Raw genomic sequence first — 17,886 nt, 5'->3', positions numbered from 1 at the left:
ACCCAGTGGCTTATTAAAACCGAAAGTTTACCCTTTTCTTAGGATATGTCAACTTCTCTGGTAATTAGAGGTAGCACTTCCACAAAAAACAATGATGAAAAATAAAAACCTGCCACAGCTCGAAACACTGAAAATAACCTGTATGGCCATAATAAATCAAGATTAATGTGAAAGTCGGATACGCCTATCGACAGTTAACTCGAAGATAGGGCATTCGTCTTCTGAACACAGGAGTTCGCTTTTCTTTCTTATGAAATTGTCTATGACTAATTTAAAGTAACTAGTTCACTGAAAGAAGTCTGTGGTAGAGCTGCTTGAAACTGGCATTCTTTCAATAAGTGCTCGCACTGAAGCTTGTAATCTCAAACAATGAGCCAGAAGCAAAACCTCTGATTGTAACGAGAAGTGGGGTACGCAGGGGCTTCCAGATTGAACTCTCCCCCTCCCGGTTTGTTTGGTACCTCTCTTCCCTAAGGGCTTTTTACCCCCAAGGGATGATCATGGGCGACAGTCAAAGGTTGTTAGCCCCTCTTAGATGCCACAACGTCAAAGGAACAATCACATTGAGTGCCTCTCTGTTGGTGCCTTGTTCCATTGTTTATGAGGAAGGGCATGGGGGTTGCAGCAAAGAGCCGGAAAGATATCCATTCCAAATTATATGCAAACATGCACAATTGTATGCTATGATGATGGCCGCACAGCTGAGCACCTAGAGCTCGGCTTTATGAAATAACTACGCGCTTCCTGACAGGGAAACCATTCACCTCCTAATATTGCACTACATCCGGCTGACTGCCCCATCATGCCAGAGGGGAGTTCAAACACAAATGTAAAAATTTTCAAAGGCCAATCCAGATTTGTTTCAGTACTTTAAATTTACCAGATACCAAACTCTACAAACCTTTTGTTTTCCACACCAGTGAGGAGTTAATACTTTTATGTTGTGAGCAGGGCCTGACCCGAAAGCAGTCCAGAACATTTTGTTAGAAGAGCACTCATGCTGCTCGTAACGAGCGAGAGTGAACATTGCAAGTCCCAAGGACACCTTTTAACAGCATGTGGTACTGCACCCTTTCCTTGAGCACGTATATTTAAATTACCCAGTAGCTTTGGCAACGAGAGAGAGCATTTTGGGCTTTTGTATCCTTTGTGGTATGATGGACTTTAACTATATATTTTAAAGTTAAAGTGCGGCATTTTGGTCAATCCTAGAAAAGTAAATAAGTAGACTTGCTGCCACCATGCTGAAAGGTAATGTCGAAATTGATGTAAAGGCGGCACCCACTTTTATTGTGTAGTTTATACTTGTAATGTATTGAGGCATTGCACGCAGTGAGGCATCTCGAAGCAAAAACATTGCAATGCGTGACCTATGGCATTGGAAAGAAGTGGCCATAAGCTGTGAGACCTATTGCATTGCAAATGCTGTTTTTTTTTTATTTCACAAACGCCTTTGCAATGCAATAGGTCTCGCATTTGCAAGAGTTCAAGCCAATTGAATTGTAAATGCCAATGCCTTTTATTTTTCTGTTTTAAAAAAAAACCTAAATAAAAGGCATCGTCAATTACAATGCCAATAGTCTAAATTCTCGTAAATGCGAGACCTATTGCATTGCAAATGCTTCTTGATTTCTTCCTAAGGGGTCTAAAGCCATGTGTCTTTATTTCAGGAGGTAGCCTAATGAAGAATGGTCTAAGACTAACCTGGTTGTGTTTTGATGTTTTAAAGTGTCTCAATGTATTCCCCCATTGCTTGTTAACATTGTTCCTGTTCCCAGGTAAGTCCACAGCAGATGCCAAACATCCGGTGCTTTTTAATAATTTAGTGCGCTGTGGAGTGGAAAGTGTCTGGAAAGTGTGTCGATGGTAAAAGTATGACACCACATTTTCCGCTTACCTAAATGGCACAATACCAGTTTTCATAGCCACAAAGCAGGCTTCTTGTCTGCTTAAAAATATGCAAATGAATAATGTCACATAGGAAAGGCTCTTGAATTGAGAAGAACCGATATTGTCGCTCGTCCATGTGAGTTCATTATCAATGACACTCTTTCAGAAGTGATAACACATTAATTAATTTAAAAAAAAAATGTTTTAAAACACAAATTCTTGCCTGATGCTAATCACTCCAGAACATTGACTTAGTCTCTTTGGAATCATACTGTCCTTGCATCCCTTAAGTAAATACGACTATTTAGAATTCAAACTGCAGGGAATACGGGGAAGGTTGCGTTTTCCTCAAGATTTAGGCAAAACTTATGTAGACGTTTCATTTGGTAGCTAGACATAAGTTTGTGATGAGGAGGTAGATGGAATATGCTTTACGGAGGGCTTCAGTGGACATATGCATAGGAGGCCTTGTGGCCTAGCTGTAGGTCATCCTTTATGTATGAGATATCTGAAGAGGAATGCTCTAAAGAAGCCACAGGAGGATGCCAACAGCCACCCGAGACCGCGAGGACAGCCCACACTTCACCCCTAGTGTGTGAAGCTGCTTATTGTGGGCAAATTAAACATCTTTCATAGCATTCCTTTTGTTATATCTGAAACAGAAAGAATTGCCTATTGAATGTGGGCAGGAAGTCTATCTGTGACCGGTCCCTCTTGAAGTGTATCCCGTCCAAAGACTTGAAAGAAGATGCTTCAGGCGAGACAGGATGGAAGGTCAACTGCAGCAATTTGGTTTGAGTGAACCCTCATTACTAACATAGTTAACAACTTTCTCTTATTTTAAAGGCCATTTTTGAAATCATCACCTCCGAGTATTCCTACCTACACAGCCTTGATATCTTGGTGCGCTTCTTCCGTAAATCTGAGGAACTCAAAGAGACCATGAACACTACCGACCACCATCACCTCTTCTCTAACATCGGGGACATCTTGGAGATCAGCAAGAGGTAAAGGCCATCTCAGACTGAAATTAGCAAATGTGCACATTGAACTGTCCCCTAGTTCCAAGTGAATTATGTTATCTTTTGGGGGTTTCTAAGGCCATGACAACTTCAAGACGTCTGTGTTTAAATTTGTTTATTGTAAGTAGAGTTGACATGAGTTAAAGAGGTTCTGTTGGAGATGGCGGGTATCTGGAAACCACGCACAGCAAGAACACTGGAGACTGATCCAATTGAGGGGTACCCGTTAAGTCTCTGACTCCAAAGCTATTTTCTTGGTGCATTTTTGACCCACGAACACCCTTCCAAAATTCCCAAATTCTCACCGTCCTTACTTATCTATTCCCCATTTCAAACTCCATTTTTCAGACTGATATTGTAATAGATGACCCATGAGTAGCTTTGGGGTGAGATAATTCCTTGCCAGAGGATGTTTTCACCAGAAATTATTGCAAACGTTAATGCTCAGCATGAGTTACATGACGTGTTTTACCTGGTTAAGCAAATAGCTTCACATCGATTTATAAAAGGATTTGACTGATATGCATAATTAAACCTCGTCTGTATTAACTACATATGACATAAAATACAGTTTTCACATGCAACTGAACAGCTCCAATCCTTATTATCTAAACAGCATTTCACTTGAATATTTACTGCAAATGCAAGCATGCTAACTTCACCTGAACATCATTCCCTTTGTCATAGGACCCCACATCTTGGCGAATGCTGTGTGGTTTGTTTTATCCAATCTGTGGCAAGTGGGTGTTTTCGGCTTGTAAATAAAGTAAAGAAATTATATAATATAAGGCGATGAAGTAAGTCTTTTGCACCAGTTGCTGTTTATGGCCCACACTTGAGGGCTTTGAGACAGACCCCCAATCCCCAAATATTTTATCATCATCTTAAGAGTTTGGAGGTGTGTGACAGTACTTCTTAGAGCCCCTACCATTTAGCCCCATGCTTTCATACTGACAGTAAAAAAAAATTAGCATGTGTGAGGAGGGGCCCACCGGCTAGTAACACGTGCACAGTTTAGCTTTTTGGGTGGGGTGTTAGTGTCAAATTTCTGTTTAACAGATGGATCTGAAACAATGGTCATAAGTTCTCAAGCATAGAACAACTACCCTTACATTCCAAATACCAGACATTTAACGACAGGGCTCCAAATTCATACACAGTTTGACACAATGGGCCTGCCTTAGAGCCATGGATCATCGAGCCCCAATGGGATTGGCTATATTGCAGGCCATATACTGTCTTCCACACTGTGTTAGTGCAGTAGGGGCCATGAAAGAGTGTAGGTGCTATAAATTAGACTGGTGGGCTATGGAGGCCTCAGCAGGAATGCAATTAAAGTCAAGTAGTCGCCGGGGCATGAGGCCTGTCCCAAGCATATTGGTCGCAATACCTGCCATATCGTGACCATACTTGACTAGCTGGTTCCCACTCCTGGCATAATGCTGGCTCTGGCATCATGGTGGTAATTCCTGGCATACCATGGTATACATGATGGTCCCTATGTTACAAGATATTCTCTGGTGTGATGGTGCCCATCCCTGGATTAATTCCTGCTTTTTCATAATGGGGATATTCCTTATATTGTGGGAATCCTTGGCATGATGCTGCAACCAGCAGCAATGCTGGCAATGGGATAAAGAATGTCGTAAGCGGAATTTTGTGGTCATGCTTGGTATGCTGGCACCCATTGCTTGTATAATGCTGGACAATGGCAAAATGGTGGTACATCTTTCCATAATATGGCTTTCGTTGGCATGATGGCACCTCCATTAGGATTATGTTGCCCTAAGCATAATGGTGGTCATACCTGTCATTAGTTGAGCATCCTTGATATGATGGTACCCACTCCTGTCCTAGTAGTACACCTAGTACATAACCCTAGCCCAGTGGTGATAATTATTTGCATATTATGGGCCTCCTTGCTGTTATGGAGCCCATCCATTACATATTGGATGCCCTAACCTAAAAATAGCCATTCTTGACATGGGTATTCTTGATGTCCTTTTGGCCATCTTGTGATAATGATGGAAGACCTGCATATAGTGTTTATACCAAGCACCTGATGACGAAATGTTGGCTTCAACGGCAAAATCTTTCTGTGTTTGCCAACAGTACATTTAATTACTCGCTGTAAATGGCCCGCTGATAATTAGAAACAAAATGTGTTTGCCTAAAACTGGAAAGCTGCATTTTTTTGTACAAAAATTGCATTTTTCATGGAAATTGCAAGATTTTGTTTGGAACAATATAATATTATTCTTTACTGAAACACTTGTAGTTTATAGAAAAAAATTGTATTTCCAGAAACTGACTTGCTGTTTCCAGACTGGATTATTGCATTTCCAAAATATATGATGCTGATTTTATTTCTCTGGTATCATTAGTCACTTGCTGCTGTTAATGTAATTTCATGACTTATTTCCTCTCCTATTTTGATAAGGAGTTTATCACATTATCACTACTCCCGACTGAGGCTTTGTCCTGTATTCCAAGTCTTTCAGCTCCTTTCAACTGAAGATGTCTTTGCTTTTCTATGAGATTGTAAGGAATGCCTAGCTCTTCTGCCTACAGTTTGTGATTCTTGTTTGGGAGATTTGTATCTGTTGATTTGTACAGCCGGTCTCTTCCAAGTAGATACTCCATTTTAGTCATGATGCTACCTTTAAAACAATAATAGGTTATTTGACGTTGCATAACCACGTTTTTTGTACTGCCTGTAATACATATAGCTTTATATTTGTTCAAATGTTTCTTGGGACGGATCGTCTCACAGAGACAACCAGGTTTAGTTGGTACATTCTTATGGTATTGTAATTTTTCCAGAGTGCACTTTAAAAACGTATTTCGGTTTATTTATATGAAAATGGTATTTTAAAATGCACTATTTGGCCATTTTGTTTTGTTATTAAATGTTCTTGGGTGATGGGTGTCAGGTACACCTTCTTTGCTTTAACAATTCACAGTCTGTATTTACACCTCATCAATTTGAGGTTCGCCAGCATCACTGCTGAAAAACAAAATAGTTACTTATCTGTGGCAGTAGTTTTGCAGCTTGAAAACGTTTCTCACAAGCTGTGCATTATTCTTTAATTTAGTATTTGGTTCCTGAAAGGTCCGCTATCTTTTTTTAGGTCGAGTCTAGGCAGCGCGCATGTGCTGTCTGCAAGACCTGTTATCTCCTCTATCGGCTTTTGGCATGCCCGTGAATAGCCATTTGTTCATTGTTGTGCCATTTAGAAATACTGGGTTTTTATTGGTGCATTGGGTCTGATTCTCCCGCCTTTGCGTGCTTGGGTCACGCCCAGGCGATTTCACTCATTGTTTGCCTGCATTGGCCATCCCAATACATCTGCGTTTCCTCCTGGAGATCCTGATCTGCCTTTTTATTTTGCAGGCTATCAACATCGTTTTAGGCTATCAGGCCATTTCAGGGAGCAATGCTCTGTTCGGTACCTGCAAAGTGGCAATTTCTGTCCAGTAGCTTTTGAACTATGCCAATAGCTCTAACTCAAAAAAATGCGAGTCCTATTGCATTTCTAATGCTGGTATTTCTTTCTCATGGTCTTTGACCCGTAGGCGGGCACTCTGCTACTGCAGTGATGTTAGACACACCTTCATAAGGCCTAGAGTGTGGTTGCCATCTTCAGATTCTTTTTCCCTCTTTTGGTGGCTTATTATTATAGGACCAAGTAAATATCATGTCTTGTATGCTTTAAACATCCTGTTTGAAAACTGGCTCCTCAATGAAAACATCAGAGGGTCCCTGTACTCAAGAATAGCGGGGTAAAGTAGCAGGGAATACACAATTCAAAAAACGAGAGAAGAACCCCTATTAGGAAGATAACCTCTCAAACCCACAGAAGAGAAACAGTCTGCTATAACATTCTTTTGTTTTTTATTGTAGATCAATATTTCTTTTTTTGAATAAATCATTTCATTTTTTGTTCAGAAGTATTACAATTAGCCAGCTATTCATCAGGCTAGAATAGACGAAGCAGTACAAAAATTAAATAATACATAAACAATAACAAGATCACATTTAGACAATAACAATCAGTGCAGTGTATACAAAAGTGAACAGTTCAATAAGACTATACACAGTAATTAAATACATATATGTAAACAATACAATACAAAGACCTAAAGAACACACAAATGCGCCGACGCGCGTTTCGGAGTCTTCCTTCCTCAGGGCGTTGATGGCATTTCACAAACGGTGAAACTCAGTACAATTTGTTAAGGTGAATCAAAAATGAATAACATAAGTTTATTTTTATGCCTCGTCAGTCTTATCTGTGGGAAAAGAGATAACTAGGTTATCTTTTTATTAAATGCATGATAGCTAATACACAATAAGGACATTAGGAAAACTTCAAAGGTGCTTAGATAAAAGGAGAGCTACCGGACAAACCGCAACAGAAAAATAAGAATAGAAAACTTTATATTTTTATAATAAAAAACAAAAGAATGTTATAGCAGACTGTTTCTCTTCTGTGGGTTTGAGAGGTTATCTTCCTAATAGGGGTTCTTCTCTCGTTTTTTTTAATTGAAAACTCGCTCCTCTACAAAGGAGGAGGAATGCTTGTACGTGAATCCAAAAACACTTCAAGCTGCAAAACTGTTCCTACACCTTAGTAGCTATTTCATTTTACAGTGGGATATTTTTTTATTCACTTGCTGTGCATTGAATATATAGCAGTATTTCCCCCACCCGGGAGGTTGGTTTGTAGCGAGTGTGTATTGCAAACTGTTTTCTTCAAGACCCTCTGCCCTAATTGCGCTTACTGTTGACCACAATGTCTACGCACTAATGTTTTGTGAATGTGTGGATGGATGGCTATATTGCCACCTTGAATATATCGTGATCGATACATTGGTTATTAGTGCTAAAGTAGCTCCTTTTTTAGGTTTCGCCTGCACTGCGCTTGCGCAGTGCTTGAGAAATCTATTGGTTCGAGGCATATGAGCTGCAGATTGTACACTTTTGCATAGATCTCCATCTGGTGTTGGGCCCGGATGTTTGCAGTTTGTTTTTCTTCTTAGACAGTCTTTGGAAGTCACGAGTTCGGTGACTCCTCCTTCGGTCCGTACTGCGCATGGGCTTCGGCTCCATCCTCAGATTGTTTTTTTCCGCCATCTGGCTCGGATGTGATACTTCGTGCTCCGGCTTCGAATCTTTCCATTTCGACCTTCGACGGAAAATCCTCGTCCATCGAGATTCTTAAGAGAAATCATCTTCTTCATCTCTCTCGGCGGCACTTTTCGATTCCAGACATCGGCACCGGCCTACGGGCCTCCCTCGACTCCGGTCTTGGCCGATGGAAAGGACTCCCTTCAAAATGTGGGTCTAAATTTCCCCACACCGACCTCCATCAGGTGTGTAACCTCTGCCTCTCCCCAGAACACGAGGCTCGAGACTGCCCCGCCTGCAAGTCTTTTCGATCGAAAAAGACCATCCGGGATCGAAGAGCTCGATGCACCATGGCGCACTCATCGACTTCGGCTCCACCCGACATCTTCGGAGACGACACCGGAGCTTCGGGGCAGCAGCACACAGAGCAGGAGGAAGAACTCGTCAGCGCTTCCGAGGCTGACGACTCTGACCTGGAGGAGATAACACCGGCGCAGAGGGTCGTGAGTACTTTACCCCCTCCAACTCCCCTACCCACACCGAAAGAGACTCGGGTTACACCTTCGCCTCCGGGCCTAGGGAAAACCAAACATACAGCTTCTATCACCCCACCTTCGGGCCCGGTGTCGAAGCATCATAAGTCTCCCGGCGGCTCGGGCTCGAGCCAGCCTACTCCTGGTGCCGAAAAACACCGTTCGGCACTGAAGAAAACCACGCCCAGTTCGGCTCCGAAGACATCGGGCTCGAAACCTGCACTCTCGGTGCCCATAAAGCATAAGCATAAGTCCCTCGGCACCGACGCTCCGGCGCCGAAGACCGCCTCGGCACCGAAGAAATCGGAGACCCCGAAAAAGCATGGCATGGAGAAACCATCGAAGCCCTCGGCTCCGAAAACATCGGCACCGACCGATGATTCGGTGCCACAAGAACTATTTATGCCTGATCCTTATCAAAAAACTTTAACAAAGGATCCAAAGACTGGTCATTTAACTTTGTCTTCCAAAAAAAGACATTTACACAAGCCAGATCCTCCTCCACCGCCAAAACGGAAGGACTCTGCCACATCCCCCCTCAGAGTACCCTCTCCACCACCTCCTCCACTTTCTCCACCTCCTCCACCTCCCATATCTCCACCACCTTTGCCTCACCGCTCTCCGACCCCATCTCCAGACCCTGATTATGGAGATCCAGATTATGACCCGGCAGACGCACCAATAGACCCCACACCTCCAGGGACACCAGACCCATGGGAGGATTACCACAACCCCGATGTGCCAGATGTGCCTCAGGATGACATTTATCCATCCAGGCCGTCTCCTCCAGAGGACTCCCTGGGGTTCCACCACTTAATACAGCGGGCGGCACACTACCATGGGGTAGAATTACATAGCGAGCCAGTTGAGCCAGTTGAGGACGATTTCCTGCTAGACACTTTTGATATACAAGATAAGGCCTCAGCAATATTGCCCATGCTAAAAGGGGTAACCAAACATGCTGCAGAGGTGTTCAATGACCCAGTCAGAGCTAGGGTACTAAACCCCAGGATAGAGAAAAAATATAAAGCAGCCCCCACAGATCCTGCATATATTAAAGGACCTGCTCCCTTGGACTCTTTGGTGGTATCCACAGCTAGGAAGCGGTCTAACTCTCAATCCTCAGGGGAGGCTCCCCCACCAGATAAGGAGTCAAAGCTCTTAAATGCGCCTGGTAAACGCACTGCCTTGCAGGCCGCAAATATGTGGCGCATTGCCAACACACAAGCTCTGCTTGCACGTTATGATAGAGCACATTACGATGAACTGGAGGCTATCATGCAACACCTCCCAGACAAACATAAACACAGGGCTCAGGAGCTAATACAGGAGGGAAAGCTCATCACCAATACCTCAATTAAATGTGCCCTCGACGCAGCAGACACAGCTTCGAGAGCGATAAACACCAGTGTTTTGCTTCGTCGTCATGCCTGGCTCAGAATCTCAGGATTTAAGCCAGAAGTCCAGGCATCTATATTAAATCACCCCTTTGACCAACAACACCTATTTGGTCCAAAGGTAGACGACGCATTGGAGAAAATGAAAAAGGACACGGATACGGCAAAGTCTATGGGGGCATTACAATCCCATACCCCTAGACGTTCATTTCGTCGTTCCTCCTTTCGGGGCACAGGCAGAGGTTACTCTGCCGATAACGCCTCTACTTCCTACAAGTCCCCTCCTCAGAATACCTTCTCAAAGGGCTATCAGAGAGGTGGTTATAGGGGAAACAACATCTACCCCACCCAATATTCCACCCAGGCACCGTACAATGTCACAAGAACACACCATACTGCTCAAACAGGAGGTGATCTCCCTCCTCCAAAAACAAGCTATAGAGCAGGTCCCTGTCAATCAGCAAAATCTAGGGGTCTACTCTCTGTATTTTCTAATCCCAAAGAGAGACGAGACCCTACGGCCCATTCTAGACCTCCGGCCTCTAAATGCATACATACATTCGGACCATTTCCATATGGTCACCCTCCAACAAGTTCTCCCTCTCCTGTGTCAGGGAGACTTTCTCGCTACACTGGACTTGAAAGACGCATACTTTCATATTCCAATACACCCTTCTCACAGGAAGTACCTCAGGTTTGTGGTGGACGGTCAGCATTACCAATTCAAGGTTCTCCCCTTCGGGGTCACAACCGCACCACAGGTGTTTACCAAATGCCTAGCAGTAGTAGCAGCTCACCTCAGAAGGCAACACATTCACGTCTTCCCTTACTTGGACGACTGGCTCATAAAAGCCGCGTCCTACAGCCAATGTGTGCAACATACAATCAGCACCATCCAACTGCTCCACCGGCTAGGCTTCACGGTGAACCATCAAAAGTCCCACCTCATACCATCTCACACAAAGCAATATCTCGGGGCCACTATAGACACCTCCAAGGCTATAGCCTATCCCAATTCAGCCAGAATCGCAAGCATACAAGCCTTGCGCCAAACATTCACTCTTCAACACTCTCTCCCAGCACGAGTGTTTTTGAAGCTAATAGGGATGATGGCATCTTGCATCTTCATAGTGCCCCATGCAAGACTACACATGCGTCCACTCCAAGAGTGCCTAGCACGGCAGTGGAACCAGGCCCAGGGACAGCTGACGGATCTGGTGTTGGTGGACGGCCGCACCCATCACTCTCTGCAGTGTTGGAACACCACAAACCTTTCCAAAGGGCGGCCGTTCCTGGACCCGGTTCCTCAGGTGATTCTAACGACGGACGCATCGCTCTCCGGCTGGGGAGCGCGCCTTCTTCACCTCACAGTGCAAGGTCTATGGACGCCACAGCAAAAAGTACTCCACATCAACCATCTGGAGTTATTGGCGATCTTTCTAGCCCTGAAATCCTTTCAGAAACAAATTTCAGCCAAAGCAGTCCTCATTCGCACAGACAATATGACTGCGATGTATTATATTCAAAAACAGGGGGGGACACACTCTCCCCAGCTCTCCCGCTTAGCACAGAGCATATGGAGATGGGCAATTCCACAAAAAATCTTTCTCCTGGCACAGCACGTCCCAGGCATACAAAACACCATGGCAGATCTGCTCAGCAGACAAACGCAGCAAATGCACGAATGGGAACTGCATCCACAAGTTCTTCGCCCATTCTTCCACAAGTGGGGGCATCCTCAGATAGACCTCTTCGCCACCCACGAAAACAAAAAATGCCCAAGCTTCGCCGCCAGATACCCACACCCATTGTCCAAAGGCAATGCGATATGGATGAACTGGTCAGGCAAATTTGCATACGCCTTTCCACCTCTCCCGCTAATTCCGTTAGTGGTAAGGAAGCTACAGCAGCACTCCCTCACACTCATTCTGGTAGCTCCAACATGGGCCAGGCAGCCGTGGTACACCACACTGCTACAGCCATCGGTAGTACCACATCAAAAACTGCACCTGTCCCCATGCCTCCTAACACAGAACCATGGAGAAATCAGGCACCCGGGCCCAGCTCAGCTCAACCTTGCGATCTGGCTCATGAAATCTTAAAATTTGGATACCTTAACCTTCCCCCTGATTGCATGAACATTATCAAGGAAGCCAGACGTCCTACCACTCGAGTATGCTATGCCGCAAAGTGGAAGAGATTTGTTGTTTACTGCCGTAACAATACAATCAACCCTTTAGATGCATCCATACAGCATATCATATGCTAACTACTCCATCTTCAAAGGTGTAACCTGGCATATTCATCCATACGTCTACACCTCGCAGCAATTGCTGCTTACCTACAAAACAGACAGCATTTATCACTGTTCAGAGTGCCTGCTATTAAAGCCTTTATGGAAGGCCTAAAACGAGTAATTCCACCCAGGGCACCACCTTCCCCTGTATGGAATCTAAACGTAGTTCTTACACGGCTAATGGGTCCGCCTTTCGAACCAATGCATAAATGTGAGCTACAGTTCCTCACCTGGAAAACATCTTTCCTCATTGCTATCACTTCCCTTAGAAGGGTTAGTGAAATACAAGCGTTCACTATACAAGAACCCTTTTTGCAGATGCATCACAGCAAGGTGATACTTCGTACAAACCCAAAATTTCTGCCCAAGGTCATTTCCCCCTTCCATCTTAATCAATCGGTGGAATTACCGTTTTTTTTCTCGCAACCTCAATCTGTTGCGGAAAGGGCTCTACATACACTTGATGTTAAAAGGGCTTTGTTGTACTACATACAAAGAACGCAACCTTTCAGGAAGACCAAACAATTGAATTGTTTGTCTCCTTCTCTCCACCGCATAAAGGTAACCCCATCTCTAAATCAGGGATAGCTAGGTGGATTGTTAAGTGCATACAAATTTGCTATCACAAAGCAAAAAGAACATTCTCTGTTCCACCTAAAGCCCACTCTACAAGACAGATAGGGGCTTCTAGGGAACATACCCTTAGATGACATCTGCAAGGCAGCCACATGGTCAACTCCGCACACCAAACAATCTGAGGATGGAGCCGAAGCCCATGCGCAGTACAGACCGAAGGAGGAGTCACCGAACTCGTGACTTCCAAAGACTGTCCAAGAAGAAAAACAAACTGCAAACATCCGGGCCCAACACCAGATGGCGATCTATGCAAAAGTGTACAGATCTGCAGCTCTACATGCCAAGAACAGATGCATACTGGTAAGTAGCATATTCCTTCTTAATATACACTTAAAAGAGATTTACATCTCTCCTCTTTTTCCTGGCTTCTCATTGGTTCCTGTGCGTGACACTTACGTTTCCTCCTTTCTATTGGCTGCAGCATCTTTTACTGCATTTACCAACGCTTGTTCCTTGACTGTTTCTCTTCTCAGTTTCCCGCTGCCGAAATACTGTTAACATCTGCTTTGGTGGAACCATATTTTCGTAAATTTTGCCTTTTAGTCTTGCAGCATATTTATATTACAATTTATCACCCAGAGAGATTAAGTGATTTGAGTAGAATCACAGGATGTTGCGCAGTGCCTCCGAGACTCGAACCGGGATCCTGAGCTCTGGAGTCAGCAGCTCTGGCTGCTGTGCGACATCCTCTCCACTCCTGTGTTATCTGAGAGGGAGCTCTTTCCTTCTGACAGACGATGATTGATGAAAACAGCTCCTTATTCATTACATAGGTGAAACCGATGCATTGCCAATGCGTGTTCCTATTGGTATTTGCTCTTGGTCGCTCTTTCAGTGGCTCCTCAGCAAGTTTGTTGCGTTTCTGGATGGTCTGTAATAGCCACCTTCCACTGGTTTCCTTTGTGACTGGCATTTCCTTGTTTGTAGGGGTGAATGAAAGAAAGAATTGTTTTCCCTTCCGGTACTGTTGTGTTCTGGTAAATAGTGTGAAACTGCTCCTCCCTGCCTGTGTCTTTGGCTATTGAATGGTAGTGGAACTGTTTGTTTGATTGATATGAAAGTACGATGTCACCGTGGGCAAATATTGTGGGTTTGTCGTCCTGACCCCTATTTTTGGTATGCTTCCTGTATTGTGACTGTCTATAGTTCACTGACTATATAATTGACAGTAAAAGCGATGTATTTAGTGTTAAGAATGTTGGTTCTGCTTTGCGCATCGGCTCAAAGGGTGTTTTCATTTGGTGAGTCAGAATTTTGTTAAGGTACCGCATAGGATATGGTGCTGACCTTCCTGGTTCACTTATTATAACACGTTCCAGGAACCTCTTGCCAACTGGTGAGGTAAAATGATTAGTACTTGTGGTGGCTCGTGGGTATGGCATTATGGATGTATGGTGTACCTTTTAAGAATGCATGTGAGTGTTTCTGGTTCAGTAGGTCTCCTAGGTATTTCATTACAGTGGTATCCTTGGTATGGGATAAATGGGATAAATTAGATTGCCTTTCCTACACCAGTGGGTGAATATGTTCCACTTAACAGTGTAACATTTCCTTGTTATTGATCTCCCAGCTTCCTTCATTACCTCAGTGTATGTTTGAAGTAGAAATAGGTGACCAAACTCTGTTGTCCCAGCCATGTGGCTAGCAGAGGCTTTTGAGTCTGGATATGGGTGACAATCCTACCCCACTAGTATCATTAACAAGTCTTGTGAGATTTCAACATCATTACCCTGTATTGTGGTTTCCACCTAGACTGAAAACCATGTTTGCCTTGCCCATTGGGGGCTGTTCTCAATGTTGTCAATGTTGCCTGTTTGGAATTGTTTAGCATTAATGGTCTTGGTGGAAAAGCATACGCAAAGGTTTACTGTCTTCCCGTTTGTGTGCATTGTTAATAGATCAATGTGTGTGACCCATTGTTGGAAGATTGTGTGCACCACCTCTTGCTTGTATTCCTGCTCATGTCTTGACACCTGGTAAATGTACGGCTATTACTGTTGTCACCTTTTCTATGACTCGTCTCTATTATCTTGTTGAGATATGGCATCATAAGTGAATTGTCTGTTAGGATCTGTACAGTTCCTCCCCTGACATGCATGTGAAATGCTTTCAGTGCTAAGATTACTGTCCTGAATTCTAGCACAGTTATGAGCTTGATCACTTCTTTAGGGTTCCATCCTCCCCACATGCTTTTGTCCCCATGTGGGCTCTCCAACCTGTGTGGAATGTCTCTGCTTCTAGTGTGATGGTCAAAGAGGGAGATGGTTGTCTGAATAACCAGCCTATTAAGGCATTATGAATGTTCCACCATTGTATTTCCTTTTGCACCTTCTCTAAAGAAAAGCAAGATCTTTCCAGTTCCCCATTGTCTGTGACCATGGAAGCTGTAACCTGTTGTAACATTTCTTGAAATGGTTGCATGGTAATCTGGAGAATAAGATAAATGGCATACAAGAGACCATCATTCCCCAAAGTTTCAACACTGATCTTCTTGTGAGAGGCTCTCCCTTCTGGTACAGGCGAGCTTGTCCTATCAATGCAAAGATTGTTTTCTACTCCTGGAAAGTCCTCCTCTTGATCAAATGCAGGGTCGCCCTCAAGAAAACATTCAATTTCTTCAGTATCAGCATTTCCCCATATGTAAGTCCCAGTTTCTCTAAGGTATGCATTACTTTTTCTATACTGTCCAGGCATTTCCGTATAGAGCTCCTCTTCACTATCTAGTTGTCTAGGGAAGGGCATACATTGTAATTGTATTTATATAGCACTTACTACCCCTGATGAAGCATTAAAGCGCTTTATGGCGAGTAGCACGCTACTCAGGAACCCAAGGTTAGTGGTTAATTTAGTTTTTACTGCTGATTTATTGTGATTAGTTAAGTGGTCTTGAGAAAAAAAATTGCATGCACTTGCTCCAGTTATTTTGTGATTATTGTATTAAAACCAGTTGGTGCAGTCATTGGTGGGAACTTTGTGGTTTAAAGTGAATGGTTGTTGACATAGCCAGTCTGGTGGAAATAAGGTAATATTAGTTGTTAGGGATAGGGTTTTAAAGAGGAGAGGTTTTGATCTATAAAATTAGATATCAGCCAATTTCATAATTACAATAACAAGGATTAAGGCAGCTATGAGACTTAGAGGAGGCTATGCTCAGAAATCGAAGGGATGTAGAGATTCGAAGGCAAGAGTGTCTCTGAAAGAAGAAAGGAGACGTATCGAGCAGAAGTGCGTCAAGTTCAATTTTTCATGCAGGGTTTTAGGACTATAGTGCGGGAAATCTTTCTGCTCAGATACAAGCAAATGGAGGATGTAAGCTGTAGAAAGAAACATTATACACAGTGTGTCACATCTGGGGCATACAGAGTAAACATGCATTTCTTAGTATACACATCATTTAAACATTAAGAGCCCTAGCCTGTTGTCTGCCAAGATTAGGGCAACCCTTTTAAATCTGGAGTATCCCAACCTTGGTACAGGGTTGGCGCAGAAAAAGAAAAGGTCTCATTTAAAAATCTTCCCTCATTATTCTATAATTTAATGTTTTTCCCTCACTCACTAAACATGAGTTATTTGGCACTGGCTGAGTACATCTCACCAATGTGCAGTCAGATTTATATTATATCCTGTTTTGTCACGTAATTCCATCCAAGTATATGTTGTGCATGTTTGTGTATGTGGTTTTTGTAGTATATGTTTTGTGCTTATAAGCAAAACAGAGTTATAAAGGCCTATGGGTTCCATTTTGGAAGTCCTGAGCCTGTTCCGGTGCACAAGTTGGGGGTGAAGTTGTTTTCCCAGAAAATGGAAGTGTATCAGGATGCAGGAGTGAGGACACGTAGACAGTGAAGCGAGGACAAAGGAAACAAGGCTCCCATAGAGATTCGATTAGGTCCTTGATGTGGCACTGCCACTTGATGGATGGTGGGGGTAAAGGGGGTTGCATCTGTTGTTCAGTGTGAGAAAGGTCTTTTAGGTAAAACCACCCTTTTGCCTCTTTCCTGATCACTGTCTTTGTTTCTGTGGACAGCCAGGTGCAGATAATTCACACCTCTTTGTGCCTCTGTTTTGAGTGCTCCAGGCTGGAGACTACCCTGCTGTGAGGGGCATTGCCCCAAATACAGGCTTTCTCTGCAGCTGCATAGCAGGGCACTTTAAAAAGCAGACATCCCAAACCAGTTGTCTGCCTGCAGATTTCTGGAAAAATAAATTAATGAAGACTGCTGTTGCTCGAATATCTCCATCATGAGTAATCTCGCCTCGATGGTGCCAAGTGTTTGTTCCGGCGTGCAATCGTTTAACCTGTCATTGCACCTGCACCGGTAGTATGTTGGCCAGAGAGCTGGGACGACGAGTATTGTTCAGACACCTTATTCTGTTTTAAGCTGTGCTGGCACACCTAGAGGGCAGGAGCGTGGATTTGTAAGAAGAGTAACACACTCTGAACTCACTGTGCTTGTCATCCCTTAAGCAATACAGTCTCCGCCTGTCCTACCCCACTAAGCAGACCAAAGATAGTGAGAAATAAAATGCAGGTTCACAATATTTCCAGCTTCAGAAAGTGCTGGCTTGCCGACAGGCCGCATGCTTAGTAAAATATATGTAATTACCGCCTTGTTGGTGATTCACCTGATCAACAGTTACCTTCTGGATGGGGTCCCAGGCAGTGCAACTAATCCGGTTGGCATGCAGAGGTAGATCTTTGGACTGAGTGTGACTACAAGTTCCCCTCTCCCCTGGAGGAACCATGAGGCAGCGCCCAGACGTCTTGTATATTAGCTGAATAACTGTCGATCATGTGAATCACCAACAAGATGGTAATTACGTAAGAGCGGGCCCAGGGAGTTAGTTTCCCTAGGCCCTGATGAAAAGCCAATAGGGGCACGTCTAGAAACATGTTGACCTTGTAGGAAAGCAGACTCATAATTTCTCCTCACCCACCTCCCCCTTTTTAAACATACCATCTAGGAGTTAGATTAAATTA

At 43.8% G+C, this 17,886-nt stretch overlaps 1 protein-coding gene across 3 annotated transcripts in view; it reads left to right on the top strand.

The window, feature by feature from the left end:
• Positions 1-17,886, top strand: part of ARHGEF16 (Rho guanine nucleotide exchange factor 16) — a 267,432-nt gene that overhangs the window by 145,613 nt on the left and 103,933 nt on the right. For all 3 annotated transcript variants that reach the window (XM_085609144.1, XM_085609149.1, XM_085609136.1), the window contains exon 6: positions 2,737-2,897. In XM_085609144.1, the coding sequence (XP_085465270.1) occupies positions 2,737-2,897 (161 nt within the window). The remainder of the gene's footprint in view (positions 1-2,736; positions 2,898-17,886) is intronic.

The sequence above is a fragment of the Triturus cristatus genome, chromosome 1_2 (genome assembly GCF_964204655.1).
Source record: "Triturus cristatus chromosome 1_2, aTriCri1.1, whole genome shotgun sequence".
NCBI classification, from domain to species: Eukaryota; Metazoa; Chordata; class Amphibia; order Caudata; family Salamandridae; genus Triturus; species Triturus cristatus.
The sequence above is the reverse complement of the archived record's forward strand: the minus strand, read 5'-3'. Positions and strand labels throughout refer to the sequence as shown.